At 37.4% G+C, this 26,167-nt stretch overlaps 1 protein-coding gene across 2 annotated transcripts; it reads left to right on the top strand.

The window, feature by feature from the left end:
* Nucleotides 1-835: 835 nt before the first annotated feature.
* Nucleotides 836-24,677, top strand: fmnl1b (formin-like 1b). Of its 2 annotated transcripts, none has more exons than XM_055043114.1 (26): nt 836-1,584; nt 5,906-5,989; nt 6,541-6,624; nt 7,148-7,221; nt 7,496-7,579; nt 7,767-7,910; nt 9,523-9,610; nt 10,405-10,481; nt 10,954-11,047; nt 13,699-13,773; nt 14,355-14,465; nt 14,603-14,752; nt 15,126-15,227; nt 16,929-17,085; nt 17,256-17,402; nt 17,994-18,115; nt 18,986-19,188; nt 19,261-19,495; nt 19,655-19,723; nt 19,871-19,951; nt 20,065-20,194; nt 21,357-21,520; nt 21,614-21,715; nt 21,822-21,917; nt 22,753-22,867; nt 24,097-24,677. In XM_055043114.1, the coding sequence occupies exons 1-26, from the start codon at nt 1,423-1,425 to the stop codon at nt 24,195-24,197; spliced, it is 3,051 nt and encodes a 1,016-aa protein (XP_054899089.1). In that variant the 5' UTR covers nt 836-1,422; the 3' UTR covers nt 24,198-24,677. The 2 variants fall into 2 exon arrangements, with proteins under 2 accessions (XP_054899089.1, XP_054899088.1); XM_055043113.1 differs by having other exon boundaries at nt 16,884-17,085.
* The last annotated feature ends 1,490 nt before the right edge of the window (nt 24,678-26,167 follow it).

Below are 26,167 nucleotides of genomic sequence, written 5' to 3'. Positions count from 1 at the left end.
CAGAAGGGTTGGGCTGCCAAGTTTAGTTTACAACTAACGAATTATGCTCATACAATCTTTCAACTTCAATATATTTTCTGAGGGGCTTCACAGAAATGAGCAGTTTTGCATCATTCAATTATAAACAAAAACATTTTAATGACCAATTTCTTTTCCTGTTCCTGTTGCTCTGTAGCCTCTGTGTGTTAAAGAAGCTGTAAATTCCTCATAAGCTTTGATGAAGTCTTTTGTCTTGTTTTGTCTTAGTTTGAATTCAAAACTTTAGCTGGCACTTATTTACTATATGTTTTGATAACTGGCTCTATGAAGCATAACATTAAATAATTATCGGTCTAGATCTGGGGTCCTTAAATCCAGGCCTTTGAGGCCTGGTGTCCAGCAAGTTTTAGATGCGTCTCTGCTTCAACACACCTGAGTTAAACAATTAACTCATTAACATGACTCTAGAAAACTTGAATGCATACTGTGGAGGTGAATCAGCCATTTGATTCAGGTGAGTTGGACCAGTGAAACACCTAAAAGTTGAAGGACACCGATTCCCGATGCCTATATTTGAGGAACCCTAGTTCACATCATTGCTTTTTTTCTTCACATATTCTTTTTAATAACACTGAGTGGCACATTGAGCAAAATATCATTAAAATCTCTATTTTAAATGTTGTAAACCATAATAAATATTAGTTCCCTTGTTCCTGCTCCTCCTGTTGTCACTTGGCATGTTTTAAACATCAGGTGTGGCCTTAACTTGAAGGCTTTAGGACCCAGGATGCTTTGTCCTCTTAGTTAAAGTCACTGCTACCTTCAGTTTCTGTCTGTCTGTCCCTGCATGGGATAGAATGAGCAACTGGCTGCTGGATCTTTCCCAAGCTCTCTGTTTTTCACTTTTTTACTGTGGATATAGCTCTCAAAAATATTAAGATTTCTAGCATTCAGGGACAGATGGATGAGACATGTACATTACCTGCTGGAACAGCTAATGATGTTTACCTGAAACCACTGCAGCAGCTTTAAATGCATTTCTCCAAGTTTACTCTTCAAATTTCTTGGACTGAAATTTTCTAACTTCAGGCTCATCTTAGAAGCTACGGGAAGTATGGACTCCTCCTTCTAATCCAGTTTTTCTTTCACTTGCTCAGCTGTCACTCTGTCACTGTCATGATATCTCATTCCCTCTTTCTAAGGTTTCATAATGCCTTGGGATCTCTGCGAGGTCTCGCTCTCATTCAGAAGCTAGGCTGAATTTCATCCCTCTGTTTAAAGAATAAAGGGCAATGAAAGCAGTGTCAGGATGAGTTAGTAGTACATGTTTGTGGAGAGAATGGGAGCTCAGTCATACAGAACTTGGAAATAAACTTAGCCTTCGCTGTGAGTTGTGCAACTTTTGTTGTTAGGGTTTTATGTTTGAATGTATTGATCACAATCATGGGAAATGCAGCTGGAAGTGCTGATATTTCTCAAGGAAGGGATCTTAAGGAGACCACAATAACCAGCCCGGAGTGCGCTGGGCCCCAGAAGCAAACGGCAGGGCTGAAGCTTCCGATGCCACCTGAGAACGAGTTAGAGGAACGCTTCAACGCTGCACTGGTGAGTCCTGAGGAACATTGCTTTGTGTAACATGTCAACAGTGGAAGGAAACAAAATATGTGAACTATGTTTGCAATGTGGATATCAGAACAATCTTATCATTGTACGAGCTACAATGCACAGCTAAGGAAAGATACAGAAGAGCACGTGTTCTGGAATGGTTGCAACTTTAATCTCACTAGTGGTCTGTGTTGTTGGTTCATAAATATGAGTACACTTACAGGCAATAAGTTTTATTAGGTTTGATACCTAATGAAACAGGTTACTTTCCTTCCACAACTTTCAAACAATTCTAAATATTTAATTTATAAGGATTAAATCCAAAATAGATTGTTGAAATGTGAAGGAAATATTTATAAATCAGTTACCAATCCCCTCATCAGGATTCAACCACCAACATGCACAACAATTGGAAAGTGTCTGATTACCCCATTAATCCATGGTGACCAAGAACTCCCTTCCCTGTAGACAGTAACTCTGGGCTTCCAGCATTTTCCAGTCAACTTTGAGCATTGGTGGTTCCTGTGCTTTTCCTAACCACCCCAATTAATTTACTTATTAATTTACAATGACAATTTAGAACTTTTTAATTTGCCTGGATCTCCATGCACCTAGCAGCATTTGTTTCATCAACCTGCGAGCTCAGCATTGGTGTTGGTATACTATAAAGATTCTGGCCTCAAGGGCCAGTGACCCACAACTTTCATATGTGTCCCTTGTCCAACACACTGAATGTCTGAATTACCTCCTCAGTATGCAGTCAGGTTTTCCATCCATCCATTGTCTGAACATGTTTATCCTCGTGGGGTCACACGGGGAGCTGGTGCGTATCTCCAGCAGTTATTGGGCAAGAGGCGAGGTATGCCCTGGACAGATCGCTGGGTCCATTTCAATTGTAGAACACCAGATGACAAGGACTGGAGTTGCAGACCCCTTCTCTACAGGGAATTTTATTCCCCACAGCCATAACTGGAAAAGCTTTTCACAGCCAATGAAGTCCATTTGTTGACCCACTTTTCCAGAATTGTTTGGCTTTTGCTTGTTGATCCGGAAATGCAAGGCTCACATTATTCTAACACAGTTTTGTCAAAGGTTATAATGTCTCATTCTTCGATGGCAAACAATGATTCACAGTGTTCTCTATTACTGAACTGCTGTTCATCATTACCAAGTCTTGGAGCAGTAAACAGGCTGGACTCATGCCTACATATACGTACTATTGTAATAAAAAATAAAAAAAAACAATACAAAAGGAACACGCAGATGATAGGTTCAGAATGCAGCCAGATGACTCACTCGGTTATTATCCACATTCCTTTTCTCCTTGTCATTCTGATCTCAGAAGTTGGTGCTGCTGTTGACATGACATATATATTCTTTAAGCTTACATCCTGTCAGCTGCCAACCAGCACATTAATATTGACTTCTTTCTCCAAAAAAGATGAATCAGTGAATGTTAGCTAAACTTGCTTTCTGTATGACAGGACTATAAGCAATATATCCTCTGCAGACGTTCTATTTTTTTTCTGTGTGTGTCACTGAAAGTTTGGAGATCTCCAAGTGTGTTTATGTTCAAAATGCATGAGAAACTTTTCAAGTGACCCATTTTCTTAGTCCAAACAAAAAAAAAACAAAAATGGTTTTATTCCTACAGAAAGAATGATGATGGGTAGAAACAGAAAAGCAGCAAAAGATCAGATGGACTAAAAATCAAATCACGTTTATGGGTTTGACATCTTCCTTCAAGTTCCACATGCAGTAACTGCTCAAAATAAAACTGAAGGTAAAACCTGGTTTCTATTTTTGGTGTCCATTATTGTGTATCTACTGAGACTAAAAGGTAAAGACTTTTGTCTGACTAGGTTTTGACACAGTCTGGAAAACTGGGCAAAAAATATTGTGATTTTGATTTCAGTGTTTTCTAATGACCCTAAGAAGATATAAGAAGAGTAGGAAACCTCTCTTTTATACATCTAGGATTTATTTGAAATCTTTTTGTCTGTCCATCCATTGTCCATACCTGCTTGAAGAGTGTGAGGGGGCTGGTGCTTAACTCCACCAGTCAGTCATCGGGCGATAGGCGGGGTACACCCTGGACATTAGCCCTTCTCTCCTCTTTTCCTCCTTACCTTACAAAAATTTTAATATTTCCACATTGAAAATGTGTTCGATTTCTGACTGTTCTTAATGAAAAACTGTTTTTATAGGAGATTTAAAATTCTTACCATCTCAATTTTAGGTCTTCAAAACTCCTAGATAGGTTTAGATTTCTGTCCTTAGTCTTAAATTTAATTTTGTATTTTTGATCCTGCTTCCATGTCACGGATAATATCCACATATGTTCATTTGCATGTTTTGCCAACCAAATGAAGCAGTCAATGTCTTTGTGTGCAGTAGTTGTTTGTTTTTCTAGTTGTGAGGTTTTGTCTGGTTCTGCTGCCAGTAGAAAATAAACTGTACACAACAAAGATGGAGACAGAGTGAATTCAGAGGCTTCAGAGATGAGCATCTTTTCTTCTCAGTGAATCTGATCTCCATTCACGGTGGAGTCAATTTGCCAGAGAGTACAGAATAGCAAACAACCTTGCATAGACACACTCACACCTAAGGACAATGTAAAGAGACAAGTGTATCTAACATTAATCTTTTAGACTGCGGGAGGAAGTCGGAGTGACCAGAGAATCCTCACATGCACAAGGAGAACATGCGAGCTACTGAAACAGCAGTGTGGTCCACTCCAGATTTCCTATTTTAAGCAGCTTCTCAGGAACATCTGCTTGTAACCATCATTTATTGATCCTTCAGCTTCATTCATGAGGCTTCATTTGTCTGATCCCTTTCATCATTGATCTCGTCCTTGTTTTTCACAGAAACACGTGTTTGCATTTGCTCGTCACGTGATTCTGATAGCTCTGCTCGTGTTTAACCAGATTTAAATGATTTGGTTAAACTGTGAGTTCACTTCTGAGCTGCTGGATGTTAAAAGTTAATCCTGCAGGCCTTCAGTAATGCTCCTAGTGCTGTCACTGTCATAAGGAGCGTTTAAGTTAAGCAAAACTAATTCCCCAATTGACCTCAGTTAACAAGCCTTGGGTTCAGTTGGAGCAGGTGACACATTTGTGTGCTGGGCTGATATTAGTATAGGGTGGCCTAATCTGGAATCTATTTAAAAAGAAAAGTCTTGTACTTTCTGTCATTTACATAAATATTTCCCCTCAGCTAAATAAGCAGCAGTTCCTTTTTGCTTTGATTCTGGCCAAAGTGATGAATTTGTATGTTTCCAATTAAACTTATTTCTAGATCCTCTAAAAACTGGGCCAAAAGTTTGTAATCTGATGCTTGATACTGTGTCTACGATGACCAACACCGTCGTCATCGTCCTGTTGTGGCAACACACAGCTGATAACAAATGAGGTCATCACATAACAACAAAGACATCTGACTACAGAACTAGACAAAAGAGGTGCTTTTGAACATACCTGCAAGGACATAATCTTGTAAATATGTTCATGCAAGATTATAATGCAACTAATCAGATAATACTTTTGCATTAGTAAACTTAATTTTGTCTGTGTTTAAAAACATTATATTCAAACACTCTTCTTCCTCCAGAATGTCAGGTGCGGTTCTGTCTGATAACTTTTTTTTTGAAAGTCTAGAGTTTGTCAGGTTTTGTTGAAGGGTTGATTAATACATTATTTTCATTTTGTATAAAAATACTTAAAAAAGAAAACAAACAAAAAGAAACGGTGAAGCTACAAGCAATATTAGGCAAATTTATGGAATTCCAAAACAAATCCAAACCTTTTAAACTGAATTCACTTCACAAAATTTAAGTTTCCATTTGATGTATCAAGTAACTGACTTGAAAAATGTGTTGAAACTGTAATGCATGGTATAAATAATCATAAAAAATTATGATTTTTTATGAAAATAGTAGAAATTGTTTATCCCATATTTAAATGCCCAAATTTGTGAGGTGTGGCTATTCAGTTTATTTTAAGCTTACATATAATTGTTTAGTCTAATTTTTTAGACATTTTCTTAAACCTGATTAATTTTATTACCTTTGAAGCCTCAACAACGTTTTTTCTTGCATTCAAAGTTAAGAAATTATCCTAACTTAAAAAATGAAGCAAAACACAACAAATAGCCACCTAAAAATACAAAGCATACAATTTTGTAATTTGATGTGGAAAAATATTAATTTCAGCACGTCTGTAAATTTACAGCTATTTTTAATCTAAGTGCTGCCATCAGTTGTATTCCTGGAGACAAATTGGACAGTTTAACCAATGTGCTTGTGTTTTTTTGCTTCCAGGACACGATGAATCTTCCTCCAGACAAAGTGCAGATCCTCTCCCAATACGACAATGAGAAGAAGTGGGACTTGATTTGTGATCAGGTATGTTTAGATTAATCATGAAGCAGCTTCTGTTTAGGTGGATCTTTGTGGCTTTGACACATTTCAGAGTGAAGATCCATTCAATACATTCAGAATATTATTGAAAAGTCCATTTATTTCCAGAACTTCATCACATAATGAAAGACTTCTTATAGATTAACTACAAAAAGATTGACATTTGGAAGTTTATTTCTGTTATGATGATTCTCAGCCTAAAGTTATGGAATGACATTTCAAATTAGAATATTACATCATATCATAGGATGTTATTTTCAAAAGGTACTTTTAATCTGACAAATGATCCACATTGGGACATATTCAAATTTGTTGAACATGACTGTGCTTCGTGTAATTAGCAACCATGAGTGTTGCAGATGTCACTGAACTATGAAGATAACCGCTTCACCACAGTCTAATTATTTCTTGTATTTGCACCAGAGATGTGCAATCAAACTGCTAGTGTGTGCCTCTCTGTTTGCACTCAATATCACTGGACTCTGACCTCAGTTAAACGTAATTACAGCCCTCTATGTGTTTCTGTGCATCTTCAGGAGCGGTTTCAAGTCAAGAATCCTCCATCTGCTTATTTGGAGAAGCTGAAAAGTTGTTTGGATCATGGAGGAGTCGGTTGGAAGGTACAACCTACTTTCAACATCCCAGTTCAACATTCTGGTTCCTAATGCATGATTGAGACTCATTTAAGGAAGCTGTACAATTAAAGCCAGGCTTACAACAAATTTTTATTCTTGGTTTAAAGTTTTTCCCTTTGAGAATAATCTTGATGCAGAGTACCTGCTAAATCCATAATTAGTAAAAAAAAATATATATATATATATCCTCACTTGTCTATAAACCACTAATTACATAGGTTTTCTGAAATGTATACATTTTTCTTTTTACTTTTTTTTTGGAGGGCAGCATTTACTAATTTTAAGTTTATATAAAACAGACAGGTAGTACCTGAAAGTGATTTTAATAATAAAAAAAAGAAAGATAAATAAAATGCTCACATTTAACTTCTAAAACATTTTGTTTTTCTCTGAGGAATAACAAACAGTTAACCTTCTGCGAGGGATACTCAGTCCTTTTATTCGAATGTGATATTTTCTGACTAAATGTGTCATTGGTCTCTTATGTACTATAAATGTGTTTTGTCAGTTTAAGAGACGTGTTCAAGAACTGACTCAGGTCCTCAGAGAGCTGGAGATTTCCCTGAGGACCAATCACATAGGGTAAGTCTCACTGAAGTGTTACATAGTTTAACATCGCTGGGTAGAGAAAAGACATTGGGATAGCTTTACAGAATGGGGATGGGGTAGAAAAGCCACAAATATTCTGCTTTAAATCTGTTTGTTTTACAGTTTAAACATTTTCTCACCAATTTGAGAAGCCGTTTTTCTTTAATTTGAAAACAATTTCCTGACGCTGGGTGTCGAGGAAGAAAATGAAAAATTTATGCATGGATTAATTAACATTATAAAACTTTTCTGTGTTTTGTTCCTACAGTTGGGCTCAGGAATTTCTAAATGAGGAGAATCAGGGTTTGAACGTGTTGGTGAAGTATCTCTCCGCAGCTCAAAGTGCTGTTATGTAAGCATTGATTAGAAATAGCATAAATGTATATATTTTTTTAAATCCCAGAAACAGACATCATACAAAAATATGGTAGTTTTGTTTTTACAGTCTCTTTTGTTGGAATGGCTTAAACCAAGAATATTGTAAATATTCATCTAAATGAGTGCAAACATGGTTTTTCTTTCATGGCTGTGATTTACAGGTCAGACACAGAGACGTCTGAAAACGGGGCACTGCCCTCAGATAAAGGGAAGGCTGCAGACAAGTCAATGGAAGACCTGGGCAGAAACCCGAATGAATCCCCAACCAACCACGGCACGAAGCTCACTAAAGGGTTCACGATCAAGTATGACGCATTTCTGAGTATTGTTGATAACGTTTATTCAGGACGTGAAAGAAATTACATGTGATGAGTGTTACATTAAATTAGAGAGAAATCAGACAGAAAAAGATCATCAAATTCAAGAGAATTTTAAAAGTGCCATGTAAACATGTAAATTAAGTTTATTTTGGTTCTAATTGTCAATAAATGTAACTTCAAGGAATTTTGCAAGATAAAGATGAGTCTAATTTATTACAAGACAATATGATGCTTATATTGCGATTTAGATTGGATTGCAGTCTCATTGAATAAATGACTGGGTTCTAGATAAAGAGAACACAAAGTCAATAGCAACACCAGGATCAGCTTCAACCCAGAACAAGAACAGCTTATCACAGATTCACTTGGCTGCTCATACACTCACAAGCTCATTTCTACAAATCATCGAGTTCAGGTGTTTCAATTGCTTCCATGACTACAGTTGTATGAAATCCAGCTCTTGTGCATTGTTCTATCGTATTAAAATGCCACCTGTTCAAGACGTTCAGTCAATAACTTTTTTAACCGTTTTCCACAAGAAACAGATGATAGCTGTGCCATAAAGCAGAGGCAACTGAGCCATGAGGTAGTAGTTTTTGTAAATTAATAGAGCAGTGCATTGTGCCCAAAGGTCACCAGCATTCTGTAAGGCAGTAGCTGCAGCCCTTCAAAATGTTGTGTCCTCCAGATTACATCAAGAACTGTGGTTAGTGAAGTATATAGAGGAAGGTTTCCATGGCTGCCTGGCTGCATTGAAGTAAAGGTTTTCCGAGCTGATTCCAATTTCTAGTTTTCTTTGGTTATTTTCGTCTCGACCAATTCTGATTTAGCATTTTTTTAAAGCACTAGAGAAACACTAGAAAAAAACTGAGTTGTGGATTCTAACTGCCAGAAGTTAAGTGTGGACTACAAATTTATAGTCTCAGTTGAATTTTCTGTTGATAATTTTAATATTTTTTTGCCAAGATGCAATAATGTAAAATTTTGTGATAAATTAAGAACCAGTTTCTGTGAAGTTGCTGAGACTTGCTGCTGTTTCCAAGCTGACTTGACCTCGGGTACATGGATAAACTCAACTCTAGAGTCACACATTTCCTGAACTGTCTTATCTTTAAGTGATTTGAGGCACTGCATTCTTTTCATTGCATGTATGAAGGTGTTGTCTGGCCTGCTGTTGTTCAGAAGGTGTTGAAATGTAAAAAAAAAATGTCTCAATGGGAAAGTCCCATAAGGAAAGTGTGGACTCAAATGAACTTCCCATTGTTCTATAAAAGATTAGAAAAAAGTTCAAACTTATATTGGAAGTATAATAAATGGACTGTTTCAGAGTTTAGTTGTAAATCAGTGATTTTTCTAAGGACAGTTGCATGAAATCTGCTAGAAGCTATGCAATAATAACTGAGATTTGTCTTGTGTTGTTTGAAGCAAGTGAAAAAAAAAGGTTTTCATAAATTCCTGGCATTATTTTTGTTACCTCATGCATAAAATGTATTTGAAACATATTATTTTTAAAATCTATGTATGTGTTTGTGTGTGTGAAGGTATGTTGGTGCAACATGCTTTACTTCTGCCTGATGTTTTAATTATTTTCCAACAGGAGAGCTCAGAGGCCTTCACGGATCATAACTCAGAAGGACGACATTCATCTCTGCATCATGTGTCTACGTGCCATCATGAACTACCAGGTATATAAATACTTCCACTCACACAAGGAAATAACTTTTTTCCTTGTGTGAATAAATATCACTGTTAATGCATCATTGGAAGAAAAATACTTTAGGATGCCTTAATGAATATGTATTTTGAAATAATAATTCTATGAATTGAAATGAAGGTGGTGACTTTCAGGCCTTTGTGTTTTGTTAAAAGTTGTAACTACTATGTTTAGATTGCATTTGTATTGAAAACAAACTTTCAATACAAACATGACCTTTAAAAAATGTTGTTACTGTCGGATCTTCTTTTATTGTTTTTTGCAGTTTAACAGACTATTGGCTTAGTTTAGGTAAATTATTGGGCCATTTTGGTAAAGTGAGAGAAAACTTTGCTAAGACTCTTTTTTTTAAACAAACGTGAAAATTTGACAGATCTCAGAAAAATGTTTCAAGTGCATGTAGAAATATGAATCATTTGAAACCAAAATAGTACAGAAAATATGTAGAAGTATCCAGATTTATGTAGATAAGAAAGCTCTAGGCTTATTATAGTTCCTCTTTCCTGAAATGGGACATTTCATGTTCCTTCAGACTTCTTGAGATGCTGAGTTCAAATTTAGGATTGTTCTTGGATAGATGTGTAGGATAAGATATTTAAAGTAAAAAAAAAATGTAATTGTTCTGATGCTTTATTCTGAATTTTATTGGCAGTCTACTTGAAATCCTGATCACTATTGATACAATGTAAAAAGTGATTTTCAGTAAGTTTTGGTGACCTCCATTTCTAAAATTTGCAATATTACAATAATTGTTTATGTTTTTAGTCAGGGTTCAACCAGGTGATGGAGCACCCAAGCTGTGTCAACGAGATCACTCTCAGCCTCAACAACAGGAACCCCAGGTGAAACCAGCATTATGCCTTCACAAAACCTAGCATTTACAGTCACTCTTTAACAATTAATACATTTTTATTTATGGTGTTTTTAGTAAATATCAGCAATTAAATTCTCTTTAAAAGAGCAGTTCAATATTTTCTCTAACGAGCTAAATATTAGACTTAATCACGACCCATATTTCCAGTTCCATCATTACCTCATAATTGCTTCTGAACCTGAATAAAATTCAGTAGGTATGAATTCAAATTTCTGTATAAAACTATCAGTGATTCCACTGATTCAGCATGGACTGCTTTAGGTAGTATCTTCATCTTACTTTTTTTTTTTTTTATCATGGCTTTTCAGCAAATATAATTGAAAATGCTTATAAAATAGCAAATTCTCATCTTAAACTGAAATTAGCCTTAATGTTAAATTGAAACTTTTATCTAAAAAATGCTGTATTCATTTTGGTAAAGAATTTTTTACTCTTCTCAGGACCAAAGCCCTGGTGCTGGAGCTGCTGGCAGCTGTATGTTTGGTGAGAGGAGGCCATGACATCATCCTGTCCGCCTTTGACAACTTCAAAGAGGTCAGATAACAGGCACCATGTAATCAACATTCAGAGTCTGTACAGAGCAGGCTCTTATCCTGTGGAAATGTTTGACTTGATGGAAATTTTCCAAAGTTTAGATTTCAGTTTTTACTCCCAATCTAAAGTTCCTTCGTCCTTCCCACTTTGTTCAGCAAAAGAAAAAGTAAGTCATTTAGAAATAAATATGAACTCAATAAGATATATTTAAGGTCTGCATCAGCACGACAAAAGCAAAATTGGGAATGTTCAACATTTTTTAGAAAAAGAGCTTATTGTTTTAGTATTGTTGAAGAAGATCAACAGTGTGTTCATATTAAACTTGGTATAAAAAAATACAAAAAAGACAAAATGGTAAGAATTCAGTTGCAAAAGTGAAAGTGTTCTATTATCTAAGTTTAGAACGAAAAGTTTGACATATTTCACTTATTTTAACTTTGGTTATAGCATAGAACTAATAAAAATTATGTTTTCTCAAACAATCTGAATATATCCAATATAAAATATTTTTTAATACATTAATATAAACCTTCTGTCAAACAGGCTCACGTAATGTACTGTAATTCCATCTGGAGAGACTCACACAGAGAAAAAACAGCAGTTAGAATATTTTATTCACCCAAAGTTCGGACACCGGCAGAGCGCCAGAGACTCGCTGTGAGCTTGGACGATCGGTTCGGGGCGAAGCTGAGGGTAGTCATCCCCCGGGTCCGGATACTGGTGGTGGAGGGGAGCCTGGAGAGGAAGGAGCCTGGAGGGAGTCTGGAAGATGCCCGGGAGGATGAGGGTGGAGGTGGGGAGGAGGTGGGCCGAAGCGCGGCTGACGCAAGTGAATCCATGGTGGTTTGGCCTTTTGAAGGAGCTCTTGCATGGTGCTGGTTGGCTGAGGCGCAGGCGTGGTAATTGATTATGTCGGCAGGCTGAAGAGAGTGTCCCAGCTTGAATTTTTGTCTATAGACTGCATAAAACACTGCATCACAGCAACGTAGAATCTATTGCTCTGCTGAGGTGCCAAGAAAGCCCATTTTTCTAATCTTTTCTGCTTGGTTGGTTCTGCTGCCTTTCATCGTTCTCCATCTTTGCTCTTGAAGCTCTAATTTTAGCTGCAGTTTACACGTAAATCTTCCCCAAACCCTTGAGTAAACTTTCCTTAATCCTCTCAAAGCTCTACTTATACCTGTTGCTTATGATCTTTTTTCTTTTGAGTTTTTTCCTTCCACCAAGTTTTCCTTTAGACACGTTGAAAATCTGGTGCTGATCTTTCAAATCTTACCCTGATTATGGAGTGTCAATGGTTGACAAAATATTAAAACAGTGATCTTGATTGTGTTGACCATAACAAGACAATTTATTATGAAGCACCATTTTCAAATAGTGAAGTAACAAGAAGACCATAACCCCTTTGTATTAGACAAAGTCCAGAAATATCATCTCTAACTTTTCTGGACTATTTTCTGAAGTCAGAAAAAAAAGAAAGCAAATGTTTTCACATTTTGGAACAGCTCAAACACAAAATTCATGTTTTTTTCACTTCTACTTACCTGCCCTAAGTCATACACCATTTAAAAAATTCTGATCTATTTATCATCGGTGCTCACACCAGCACCTCAGTCCAAGTGTTGCTCCATCCAACAAAACTGTCTGAAGGAGTGTAAATATGCCAAACTCTCACAGAACCTCTGACCTTTGCTTTTCATCTCAGTAGCAACAGGAGTCACTTAGAGCCACTGCAACCATTCTGACAGACAGACAGGAGGGTAAACCTGAACTAGCAACATTTATTTTTACTACAGGATGTTGCAAACCTGCTTTGCAGCATGTTCTCTGAGCCATGAGAAAGGAATGCAGTTGACTGCTTTCAGTCTGAGATCCTAACTCTCGAACTAAACGTAACACTTAAGGTAGACAAAACAAGGAAGCAAGGAATCACACTTAAATGTTCTGAACTCATTGCAAAAGCTGCTTTCCTTTCTGCAAACCATGTTTGTTCGCGGTGATCGACAATGTTGTTTGCTTTCAGGAAGAGAGGAGGAAGACAATAGAGTTTTTCTTAATTTTAATGACACAGGAGCACCAATATGGGAGGGAGTCATAAGGGAGATGATGAGAGATCCTGTGCTTCTGTCATAGAGGCAGGTGGGCGGCGGGCCAGGAGGCGGTTTATGTGTCGCTCGGGAGCAGAGATACAGCTTTGTTTGGGCTCCTGCATTATTTAGTGGACATGAGTTTGCAAAAAAGGAGCTGGTGGAAGTTTAGTCAGTTGCATAGCAGAAGTGGGGGACTGATGAGGTGTTGACAAAAAAAGAAAACATTTAAATGTAACTACATACTCAAGCATGTTTTTTTCAGTCTTAACTGTTCTTTTGTTTGATTTTTTTCTGAAGCTGAAAATGGTTGTTGATTCTACACAACTGGGAAATCTGTAATCTTCCTCTCTTAGCAGTGTTCTCAGGTAGATTGTGTGTTTGCTAAGAAACGCATGACAGCGTCAAAGCACTATCTGCATTCAGAGGAAAAAGTCCACTTTGAATGAAAGCATACTGCCCCCATGTGTTCACTGCTGCTGAAAACATTACCATGAGCAGCATATAAAATAAGAACGTGTTTGTTAATATTTCCTTTTTCTCTCTCTCTCTCTCTCTCTCTCTCAGGTGTGTGGAGAGAAAAGGCGCTTTGAGAAGCTAATGGAATATTTTCAGAAAGAAGAAAGCAACATTGACTTTATGGTAAACCTCAAATAAAACAGAATTTTTTCAAAGTATGTACTTATTTGTTGCATGTGCAACAAATAAGTACCTGGAAGAAATTTAAGCTTCAACAATTTGAAACTTTTTGGCGGGAAAATAAATTTCAGATCTGAAGCATTTAAATTGATAGTTATATTGATTAATTAAACAAGCAAGTGCAGCTGCCCAAACTCTACCACCATGTGTAGTAACATACTGTATATCAGTTACCAAGCTCTTCTAAACACATAAGAAATCCTTCATGTATAAAGCCAAAATTACTCCAAAATATCCATGGTTTTCCAGCCTTCTTTCACTACTAATTAGGTTAGATCTGCACTTTTTTTTAAAAACTTTTATTTCCTTTTGATTAAAACACTAGTTAGTGACAGGAGAGGTGCACTTTGTTGTAGATTGAAATGTGTAAAAACATCAAGGTTAGATTCAAAGTTCTACAACACATTCATTTATCCACAACACTGAAACTTGCTTAGCAAAATAACCTAAAAATGTGAAAATATTCCAAATCTGAGTCTGGAGAAGTAAATGTTGGAGCAATCTCTACTTAATCTGTCCACCAGGTGGCCTGCATGCAGTTCATCAACATTGTGGTTCATTCAGTGGAAAACCTGAACTTCAGGGTCTACCTTCAGTTCGAATTTACCCAACATGGCCTGGATCACTACTTGGAGGCAAGTTTGGTCTTCCACCCTCTGAACATGATAAATACGACTTTTAAATATTGGAGTAGACACACCGAACACCTTACATCTATGTCTCATTAGATCAAATTAAACTTGAAAGTATTGCTTAAAATCTTCCGTTGCAGCAGTTGAAGTTTACAGAGAGCGACAGGCTGCTGGTCCAGATCCAGGCCTATCTGGATAACGTGTTTGATGTGGCAGCTTTGTTGGAGGATGCAGAGACCAAGACCACCCTGCTGGATCACATAGACCAGCTGCAGGAGCTCAACACACAGGTGAATGAACAGCACACATCAACTCCATTACGGACACTTCACACACACTATAGGGAACATTCAGGTGTATTCCATCACGTTTTATACGATTGATACAGCTGTTAAGATTCTGTGACTTTTCAGGGACAATGTCAGTTTTGGAAAATGTTTTTTTTAAGTATTTTAGCTACACTAAAATGACTTTATAGCAGAATTAACATTAAAATTTGTGTAAAGCTATAACAAAAAAAAATCTTAAGGAGAATTTCTCTGGTAATTAAACCTTGCAATCAGTTTACATTCAGCTACAGTTAATTGTTGCAGATTTTTGCTTTGGAAGCAAAAATATCAGACTTCATCTTAACCATTAAATCTTTACCTTTTTATGTTTCAGCTGAGCTCCAAGTTTCAGGAAACTGAGATGGGGGCAATGCAGAAAGTCTCCGAGCTGGAGAAGAAGCTCATTCAGACCTGCAAAGAGGTGGACCCCTTAAAGGTACAGTACAGCTGATGCATGCTCAGAAACACCCAGTGTGCTGTAACAGAAAACATTTGAAAGATGCCATCATCCTTTGGCATTTAGAACATTTTATACAGTAATAGTGTTCGAAGCAGGAGAAACCAGTATGAAACAACTTGATGAATTGTTTTAAATCCTGCCTGAACAGAAAATAGTAGTTCAGAGTCTTAAAACCATAAGAGCTGAGATTCTTACAAATGGAAACACAAATAGGCAAACAAACTCCTAGGATTGCTGAGAGGTGGCAGCAAAGCAAGCGCAAAGGCAGAGCGATAAACAAGTTAGCATAGTAAATTCCCACAATCAAGATGAAAAAGAAGAACATTATAGCAGCAGCAATATGAACAGCCATTAGATCAGGAGTGGTGAGGAAATGTTAAAACTGTTAATACAGGAAAAATGAGGGGTTGCAGTCACACACATTAGCTACAACAAGGGGAATATAACACGCCTGCTGTGCCGCAAAAACAATCACATAGTCCGAGCTACTAAGACCGTTGTAATGTGAGTCATTTGTATTTATTTTGGTTAATTTGGAGGATGACATAAACTTTTTCAAGCTGTTGAACAAAATGAATACATTTTCTGTTATGTCTTGATAGACTATTCTCTCATTAATCATATTTACCTGCTTATTTTAATTGCATTAGGTGGCACTTTCATTTTGTTGGTTATAACTCTAACATAAGTGGGATGTGAATACTTACAGTCCTCAATATGTAGCTGAATAGAGTGATTGTAAGCAATAAATTGGATGACACAGCTGTTTGCCAGGTGCGGGCTGGAGCACAGAACAATGTGTTACTGATTGTTCCTACAATTGTGACTGTGGGTCAGTTCACTACATAGTACCTTTTGTAACTAATGTTCTGAGGTTTACAAAAGTGATCATTTACACCTTCAAGTATGTTCAAGGCTTGTTTTTTTGTGTATTTCTGAATCTAAGCTGGATTAGAGATTAAAAGTGGAGGAAGATTGCTTTGGCTTTATTAGATGAGACAGACATTGCTTTGTTTGTGTCTCTTTTAGAGTGTTTTCAGAAGTTAGCAGTAGGAATGGACGACATGGACTGAAACGTTTCACTGTATTTTGTGATATTTACTGAATTGAAATTATAAGTATTATATATTTTGTCCATTTCTTCTTGTTAAAAAGGCAAGAAAACCTTAAAATCTGCCAGAGGTTTTCTCACCTCAACAGGTATTTTGATGTGGTGGGAAGTTTTAATTAACTGCTGCAGAGATGCTTTTCTTAGACATTCACATATAAAGTCATTTCAAAGAATATTGTGTACTAAAACCCCCAAATTTTTACCTACTCCATCTACTGATGCCAACAGATCTGTTTTTCTTCCCCTTCATGTTCTTGTCTACAGTTTGTGTACGTGTGGGTGTGTGTGTGATCATAGTAATTTTAGAAATGTGAGGGTGTCCCAAGTTATCCCTCACCAGAAAATAAATTATTTTTTCTCATTTAACAGAAAGATTTACCTGCAGTTTAATAAGGTCTTCTGTATTAGCCCAAAGTTGCAGGGGAGACATTCAACAAAGGAATCCAAGTAGGCAGCTATGGGACACCTGCAGATGAATTATTATGAATCAATGCATTTATTTGGGATGTTTATGTGTGCAGACTCAGAAAGTTTCAACTCATTTAATGCTACTCATTTTGGATCAGCACCCAGATCAAGCAGGAGACAGATATAAATCCTCTGAAGAGCTGAAGGAGCTGCAGCTGAGGGTTCAGGCTCTGGTGGAGCAGGGCCTCCTTCAAATGGACCGTGCCGCCTCTGGTGAGCTGGTCCTTCAGGTGGTCCAGCAGGAGTCACAAAGAGGTCAGCACAGAAGCATAGTTCTAACTAATCAGCTGCATTTGTTCTTTAATAATTTGAGAAGTCTCCTTCCTGAACTTGTTACGGTTTATGCAGCATGTCAAGATTTTATCTAAAGGCTCATTAATGTGCAGACTTTGGAGGTTTATACATCATGTGACTGATCCTTGCAGACACTGTCAGTGATCAAATAGATGGTACTTCCACCTCCCCACAATCTCCAATCACAGCACCACCGAAGTTTCAACCTCCTCCTCCTCCTCCTCCCCCACCACCACCTCCTGGAGGCGCTGTGGCACAGCAGGCAGTAGGGGGCTCAGGTGAGTTCACCATCACAACTTCAAACTGTTTTGGTTTTGTGGTCTGGGCTTCTGTGCCTTTGCAAAAGTAATAAAAATAAAGATTGAAGGTTAGAGGGTTTTTTTTTATTTTAAAAAAGACATATAATTCTGAACTTGAGATTATGGAAAAATACAGAATTTTGAAAAGTCTGTAAAAAACCTGAATGGTCTCAGTATATTTCAAAGGTCTACATCAGAGCATCATCAGCCACCTTCATCATACTGCAAAGTAAACAAAATCTAATCAGTTTTGCTTCATGTTTTGCCTTTTGGCTGATTTCCGATGGAGAAGTGTGTTTAGGTTGTGGAGCAACTGAAAAAAATCTTTGAAATTATCCTTTACATCAGGTTCACATTACATTTTACTCTGGATACTTTTGAAGTCTTAGTCATTTTAAAATGTCCCGAGAAAGTGGAAAGTATGCAGCACAAAGCCTCTGCACCACTGAGAAGCCATGGAGTCCCAATGGACACGTTGCTCAAGTTTGATAAGTTTTTTCCTTGTTGTTAAAAACTTCACTAAGGAAAACAACAAACAACATCTAAACATTTTCTTTATTTCTTCTACAGACAAACAGAAGAAGCCCATTCAAACCAAATATCGCATGCCGCTATTCAACTGGGACGCAATGAAATTAGACCAGGTGGAGGGAACCATCTTCAGCGAGCTGGACGATCAACATGTATTGCAGGTTTGATCTGTTTATGATTCATTTAACATTTAATTGAATATTTTCTCAGTGAAAGCAAGATAGATCTTTTTTAGTTTTTTTTTTTTTGTCTAAAAACATATTTGAATTTGAATATAATCTGAACATAAGGCATTTTGTTTTCTTCTTCATTTAACTCTTTTGAGGTTGACTTTTTTTCTAAAATTGATGAACACTTCTGAAACTTAGCGAGGCATGGGCCTGAATCTAGCATGATGTTTCTAAGTTTTAAAAGTGTTTCATCATCATACACCCTTGGTTAACTCATAAAAAACTACAAATTTGGCTTGAAATATTTTAGTTGTGAAAAACAGTCATGAGATTCACATATAAATCTTTGAATAATAAGAGCAGCATTTCTGATAAGCAGCCAGCTGAACGTTTACTACTCATGCAGAATGCAGATACTTTTATCTGCATTCTGCATGGTTTAAAAAAAAAAAGCATTTAGTTCATGTTATGCATTATTTTATAGTTCACCTAAAACCAAAAATTATTTTTATTCAGGGTTTAATACCTGATATTCTCACACATCATATCTCTAACTTGATTAAATTGGTGGATAATAGCAACACACATGTTCTGTTTCTGCTTTTGGACTAAAAGTGTTTGCACTTTAAATGAACGTACTGAAATTTTAAGTAGAAATTTCTCAAAAAAAAATATTGAATATTTAAGTTAGAATCTTTTAAAAGCAAAAATGGATGAAAATTTCTGGATTTAGGTCATAAAAACTTTTACTCTAACTCTAATTACAGAATATTAATTGTAAATTCACTCAAAAAGAAAAAACCTTCATCCTTTTGTTTAAACTTCAATGTTTCTGCTTCTGTGCTTTTAACTCTGTGCCAGGAGCTGGACATGGAAGCTTTCGAGGAACAGTTTAAGACCAAAGCTCAGGCTCCTCCAGTAGATCTGGGTACCCTGAAGAAGAAAAAGGCTCAGAAGACTCCCAGTAGAGTGTCTCTAATGGAGCCCAACAGGGCCAAAAACCTGGCCATCACTCTGCGCAAGAAATGTGTGGCTACTTCAGACATCTGCAGCGCCATTGAGACGTACGTGCTGAACTTTAAAACTGTCACATGAATACATCAACCAGTAGAGTCAGAGAACTGTTATTCATACAGGTACGACCAGCAAGCTTTGAGTCTGGACTTCCTGGAGCTGCTGGAGCGTTTCATCCCCACAGAGTACGAAATGAAGCTCATCCAAACCTATGAGAGCGAAGGTCGGTCGCTGAACGAGCTCAGTGAAGAGGATCGCTTCATGGCACGCTTTGGCAAGATCCCAAGGCTTTCCCAGAGGATCAGCACGCTGACCTTCATGGGCAACTTCACAGAAAGCATCCAGAACATCCAGCCTGTGAGTTCATATGGCCTGAGATAGGCCTCTGCTGTCTGAGAAAGCACACATTTCAAATGGGTGTATGTGTTGAAGTTACTGTTTGGTTTTAGGGAAACCATTTTGCAAGGGTGCTTGATTACCTGAAACCTTAATCACATTTTCACTGTCGTCTTGCAGCAGCTGGACGCCATTATTGCAGCCTCGATGTTTGTCAGATCATCCTTAAAGCTGAAGAAAATCTTTGAGGTAAATATTTTCATTTAAATGTTTTGTAAAAATGTGCAGATGAGAGAACACATAGCAACGGTTAAATATTTTTTCCAGCTTTATCAAAACAGAAAAAAATCATGATCGGTGTATCACACAGCGCTCCACTTTGTTTCTAATTTAAAGATCATTTTGGCGTTTGGAAACTACATGAACAGCAGCAGGCGAGGGCCAGCATACGGCTTCCATCTGCAGAGTTTAGACTTGGTGAGAAACTCTAAACTGGATTAAAGTTTGAGTTTGCACCCTCAAGTAGCTATGAATTTGTTGACGTCTCTGAATCTATTTTTTTCTTTAACTGCTCTGCTGATTCCTTTAAGCTACGGGAGACTAAATCAACAGACCGCAGACAAACGCTGTTGGACTTCATTGTCAGGATCATTCAGGAAAAATACCCGGATCTCCAGGATTTCTACACTGAACTGCAGTTCCTAGACAAAGCAGTACTCGGTAACCTCCAACATCACACAACTCTGACCTACAAACAGCACCACGTGTGTTTAATCAAAGGGAAACTCCATAAGTGACCAAAGTTTCCATTGATGGAGTATTTTTCTTGTACAGCTCAATAGATCTGTTCATGCAGATTAATGGTTTACTGCCAGGCTTCTGAAAAATTTTCATTGCTCATCACTGTTTATTTTTCAAGCAAATTTGTTTAAATTGTTTCAGAGTACTAATTTTAAAGAGTAACTAGGATTTTTAGCTTGAAACAAACTTTATGTGGAGAGGAAAAAGACCAAAATAGTTCATTGGAACATAAACATTCCAAACAGCTAAACTAAGGTTCGTCCTTCAATTTGTAAATTATTCCATAGAGCACAGATGAAATTTGACAGGCGAAGCCACAGTAGAGGATCCACGAATATGCAGCAACAATATGTAACTCTGATACATGTAAACAGTCTTCTCATCACAGCTCTGCTGGAATATTTCTACAGTATTATTTTCAAACCTCATCTGCTGCATGCAGAGCCCAAATCCATCCAGTCTGGATCAATAAAATACCTTTAGCATACAACCTTCTTCAGTTTTTCCTGGCAGTTATATTTAGTCTATTAAACCTTCTGCTTTCCTCGGATTGTTTTTAAGGAGTCAATCATAACTATTCCTATTTCCATTACTTCCTGATTTCCCTGCAGCTTTTTTAATAAAATGACCTGATAAAAACAACCCCCTATGTGGTTCTAGTTTTGTTACAAATTAGGCCGATTTGAGAGTGCAGTTGATGGAAACGCCACGGAAGATGACATTGGGGGTCCAATTTAGCAGCTCACACTTTTTTGAAAGACTTTTTCTTGAACACTGAGAAATGAAGATTTGACTTCATTATCAAATAAATCCTGCTGGTTCATCTGTGCTTTGTACTACAGAAAGGTGAGAAAATAGGTAAAAATGTTCACTTCAAGTTCACAAAATCATAGAAATGTATTTATCATATGAAGAAAAGTTCCTTCAAGATGTAATTTGAATTAAATAAAATTAATATTTACGATGTTATGCAGTAATGTGGCTGAAATAATGGTGCTGCAAAGAGGATGCAAAAAGAGATATCTTAATTTCTTTATTAACAACAACTTCTCTCATTATAAGCTACCATTCTGTGCTGCAGTTTCCTTTGACAGCATCCTCAGGAATCTGAGAGCTCTGGAAAGAGGCATGGAGCTGACCAGGAGCGAGTTTTCAGCAGAAAAAGAGAACCCTGTCCTGAAAACATTTCTGGACGCCAAGGCTCCGGTTCTTGACTCTCTGACAGCCGAAGAAAAGACTGCCCAGGTTAGCCTCAGTTAACTCAACTCATTTACTTTTATGTTGTTTTTTGTTGTTGTTTCTACTCCTCACTCTTGTTTTGGGGACATTGGCATTCAGGATACATATGAGTCGGTCGTGGAGTACTTTGGAGAAGATCCCACAATGACTCCGCCCTCTGTGTTCTTCTCTGTTTTTATCCGGTTCATAAAAGCATACAAGGTCAGAGATTTTATAGCTAAAAAGCTCTCAAAACAAGTTTTAATGTTCATCAGTAATGAATCTGACAGGTTTAAGGCAGAATAATGTTTTTATTGTTCTCTGACAGCAAGCTGAGCTGGACAGCAAGGACACAGAGAAACGACAACGTCCAACCTGTGACGATCACTCAGCTCCTCCCAAACCGGAACCTCCGAGGAACATGGTAACAGCTCAGCTTCTGTTTTCTAATAATTTTCACAGCCTGTTGTTTCAAAATTATTAGAAGAAATTTTCAAAGACTCGACTACTTCCACTCCCTGTACAACAAAACTGAAACGGGATACAAGAGATAAAGTCAAAGAGATACAAGAAGTTTCTATGCGGTGCACTCTTTTCACGTGTCATGCCGCAACATTTCATATGCAGCGATATCTCGAGAAGGCATCCTAATTGCTTGACTTTTTAAAAATAATTGTTTGTATTTGACACCAGTGGCATTTATTCAAAAGCAATATTTTTTTTGTTGTTGTTGCAGATTTTTTTTCCAAGTTCAAGTTTCTTGACTTCTTAAATATTTAAGTTTTAAGATTTTTTTTTTGTCCAGTTATTCAAAGCTTTAGGATCTAATTCAAATACGTTATATGCACATCAATTTTAGCTACCGAAAATTATGTAATAATAAGCATACAAAATTTGATGTAATTCATCATTTGTTTCATTTAGGATTAAGCTTAGAGAACCTTTATTATGTTGGAAAAATACAAAAGCTGGTTTGAGGTGAAACACCAACTTTCCGACATCAGCAGCTGGATAAAAATCTGGTCATGATTTACTGTGGTATCTGTTGCTTTAATACCTTGTATTAGATGGTTGGGAGTAGTGTCCCCTGACAGCTTTCTAGCACAAGCAAATCTGATTAGTAACTTATATTGCAACAAGAAACCTAATAAACTGAAAGACAAGGGTCCCTGGGTGTTTTGATATCATAATTGTCCCAGAGACATGATTTAATAACCTGTGCATGTGAGACCAATACTGAGCTTGATTTCTTCTTCCAGATTCCTATTAGGTGCAGACAACCTCAGATGGATCTGATCGCAGAGCTGAAGAGGAAGCAGGGCTCTCCTCCGGTGAGGGAGGGGAAAGATGGCGCCATTGAGGACATCATCACAGGTAAGAAGCCAACTGAGACTGTGTCTGACTGCGGAGTGAAATCAGTGTTTCCTGCTTGTCAGGAAAGTGGGAAACAATGGTTTCCTGACAGGCAGTCCGTAGATTTAATGGTGATTTCATAGCTTTAACACTATTTCTGCATAAAGAAAAAAAATAAACAGTTGTTAAATCTGCTGTTTTGCTCTTTCTATCACTTTCTTCCTCCTTTCAGCAAGTTTTGACTCTTTTCTGCAACCTTCTTTTTCCACCCACCCGTCTCTTCAGCTCTTAAATCTGTGCCCTTCACGGCTCGCTCAGCCAAACGCTCCTCTCGTCTCTTGTGCGACTTCATTCTTCAGCGATGAGGTGACATCTTCAAACTCTGAGCACTACTATGTTATAGACAGAAGAATATGTCCTGGGTACAAAACTGTCGTGTAACGGAAACATTCGGAAGCCTCAAAGATATGGATAATTGTCACAATTTAAATCAAACTGATGTTGACTTGCCTCTCAGCAGGAGTTTCAGAAACTCCAAAGAAGCATCTGGCTCAAGGGGAATGAGTTTGTTTACAAGGTTTCCTCCAGAGATGTTGATTCCTTTGAATTATCTGAAAGTGTCTGCAGGATACAAGTCCCCGTTGGTTCCTTTAAACTTAAAGTTTTAAACTCAAAGCAGAGTTTAAGGCCTGCAAAACACAGCACATGAAGTGAGACTCAGTTTTTATATAACAAGAGGCAGAGATGTTCTTAAAATTTGTACTTTTAAAATCAAGAAATAATTCTCTATGATAAATCATAGAAAAATCTGGTTATCGTGTCCAACACTTTCACCAAATAAGTCACCAGTGAACAAAATAACCAAAGTTTTGGCAGGAACAGTGAGTGTAAACTATGTGGACACACAGTATTAGCCTTGCTGCAACACAATATAGGGCTATTCAAAGCAGTTTTCCCACAACATGTAGGACTGCATGAATATTTACCCTTTAATTCAGTTCATCACACCAGTATTTATTATGTGAAATCAGAGAGAGCCGAATGAACAATGGTTATGAATTAATTGAATCCGAAGTGATTTAGTAAAAGGCAATATTCATTGCTCTGCATACTTTATCAATTGAGCAATTGGTTGATTATCAAAATAGTCAGTTACAAGTAAAGAAAACTGCTTTTATTTAACTATTTAAATAAAAAAAAAGTCCTCTGTAAAGCATCTTGTTTAAGTTTTGGATTCTGTTTCACCTCAGATTTAAGGAATCAGCCATACAGACGGACAGATGGTTCCCGTCACAGTTCCAGGGGGAGGCCAGCCCAACAGCTTCAAGTATCTTCAGACATCTCCCTCTGAATTCTGGATCTATGAGAAGAAGGTGTTTAACAGTGAAGGAAACTTTTCGTCCTGTTCTCATGTCATAGTGGAAACAAACAAAAAAAATCGCAGCTGCAGCTCTGGAGCGTTCTCCTGATCCTCACAGTGACAGTGGCAGCAGAAATGTTGCCTGCCTTATATAATCAAATGCAGAAGCTTGATGTTGATACTGGATGCCGTCCGAGCTCATCAGGACAATTTACAGGGCAAGCAGCACAACTGAGATCAAACACAAAAATGTCTTCTATGACTCAGATATATCAGAACCAGAATCATAAAGGAAGAACTTGACAAAGAGTCCACTCAGGAATGTGTTTTAGTTGTAATTGTCGCTGCTGTTCTTTGCATTTCTCTCTTTGGTAGTTTTCATATATTATACTAAGGATTTTATTAAATTATTTTAATATGGAATTTATGCTTCCCTGTAGTATTTGAACAAATAAAGTATTTTATACTCCTGCCATTTATGTAACTTTTCTCATTTTACTTTGAAAAAATATTTTCAACTTAGACCAAAAGAGGAAGACATCGTCACAATTCTCTAAAACACTTGACGTTCACATTTAAGATGTTGCCAATAATTCCTGAAAAGCTGTGCATCGGAGGTTCAGCCGTCCTTGATATCTGCTCCCTATTCCAGGGAATCTGCTGCAGGAAAACACATTTTACTGCAGAGAGAGAATAGACCTTCGCACGATTTCCTCCTGAGAGCTGCTCTCATGTGGCCAATTACTCCAGTTTATCCAACACAGTAACACTGAGGGCTCAACACTTTGCACTGCAAACATTTACGGCCTAACAGAAAACTATCCAGGTCCCGCTTTTTTGTTTCAAGTTTAAATTATTTCACAGATTGTGGAAATATGCACTTTGATTAAATTTAAATGATCGTTTTAAATGTTGCAAAAGCTCCGGCTTCAATACACTTTAATGTTTTATTGGTTTTTTTTAAAGTGTGGATAAAACTTCAACTGCAATCATCGTTAAATGAAAGAACACAGGAGCAATTGGTTGTATTTTTGGTCAGAACAATAATCTTCCACCACCAGCCAGTAAAGGACTGAAAAACTGCCCTGTTAGAGCAAACTGCATCACTAACAATGAAATGTTGCACTGCTCAACTCCATTAGACAGAAAATCTGGGGTGAAAGACATTGCCAAGGGAAGCAGGTTGACCAGGAGGATGCTTCAAATTTATCAAATGTCTGATGATTGCGGGCCGTTAATGTTTAAATGTCCCCTCAGGATCCTGATCTTCATCTTGCTACTCTTCTTTGGTCTTCTGGAGTCATTAAACTTTCATCTAATCCTCACAAACGTCGTCTGAGCTCGTCAAGCTGCAGATCAGATCTAACTGAGCACATATTTGATTAGTTTCCAGGCGTTAGATTGTGACATTTATTTATCTGGAGGGGGGTGAGGGACTCCAGAGTCAACATGATTAAAGCTGCTTCGGCCGCTGGTAAATGATCAAACACTCATATTTTATTAAAGGCCGAGCAAGTCCTACATCTTCATCAGAAGGCCCATCGCCAGGAGACTAACAAACATTCGAGCTGCATTTATGCTGAAACCGAGCTTTGCACAAGAGGAGAGGAAGAAAAATCTGAAGCAGAAAGTGAGATTTTGTAGAAAAATGATTTTTTTAATTCAAGTTTGTTTTAAACCTTCTTACCTTCACATGAAGACAGGTGATCCTTCAAATGGATGGAGAATATAACCTCCATCATGGCGTAGCTCCAACGATAACTGCTCCATGTTTCTGTTCACAGCAGTAAATCAGACGTACTTTGGAGGAAAAGGTTCAACTTTCACCAAAAGTTAATCCACTTTTTTTTTTTTTATTCACATCCTTTTTGTCTCCTTTGAGTTTGGTAGATTCATTAAAAATTCACTCTCTGTAAAGGTCGTCAGCAGAGATGGCCTTTATTTCTCCTAAACTGAGGTGA

The sequence above is a fragment of the Poeciliopsis prolifica genome, unplaced genomic scaffold (assembly GCF_027474105.1).
Source record: "Poeciliopsis prolifica strain line A6 unplaced genomic scaffold, Auburn_PproV2 SCAFFOLD018, whole genome shotgun sequence".
Classification (NCBI taxonomy): domain Eukaryota; kingdom Metazoa; phylum Chordata; class Actinopteri; order Cyprinodontiformes; family Poeciliidae; genus Poeciliopsis; species Poeciliopsis prolifica.
The sequence above is the reverse complement of the archived record's forward strand: the minus strand, read 5'-3'. Positions and strand labels throughout refer to the sequence as shown.

Bases quoted from the DNA above. Each gene is read 5' to 3' on its own strand.
- fmnl1b (XM_055043113.1), top strand. From the start codon at position 1,423: ATGGGAAATGCAGCTGGAAGTGCTGATATTTCTCAAGGAAGGGATCTT. The intron at 5,990-6,540 runs GTATGTTTAGAT...GTGCATCTTCAG, and splicing joins GGGACTTGATTTGTGATCAG to GAGCGGTTTCAAGTCAAGAA. The intron at 6,625-7,147 runs GTACAACCTACT...GTGTTTTGTCAG, and splicing joins ATGGAGGAGTCGGTTGGAAG to TTTAAGAGACGTGTTCAAGA.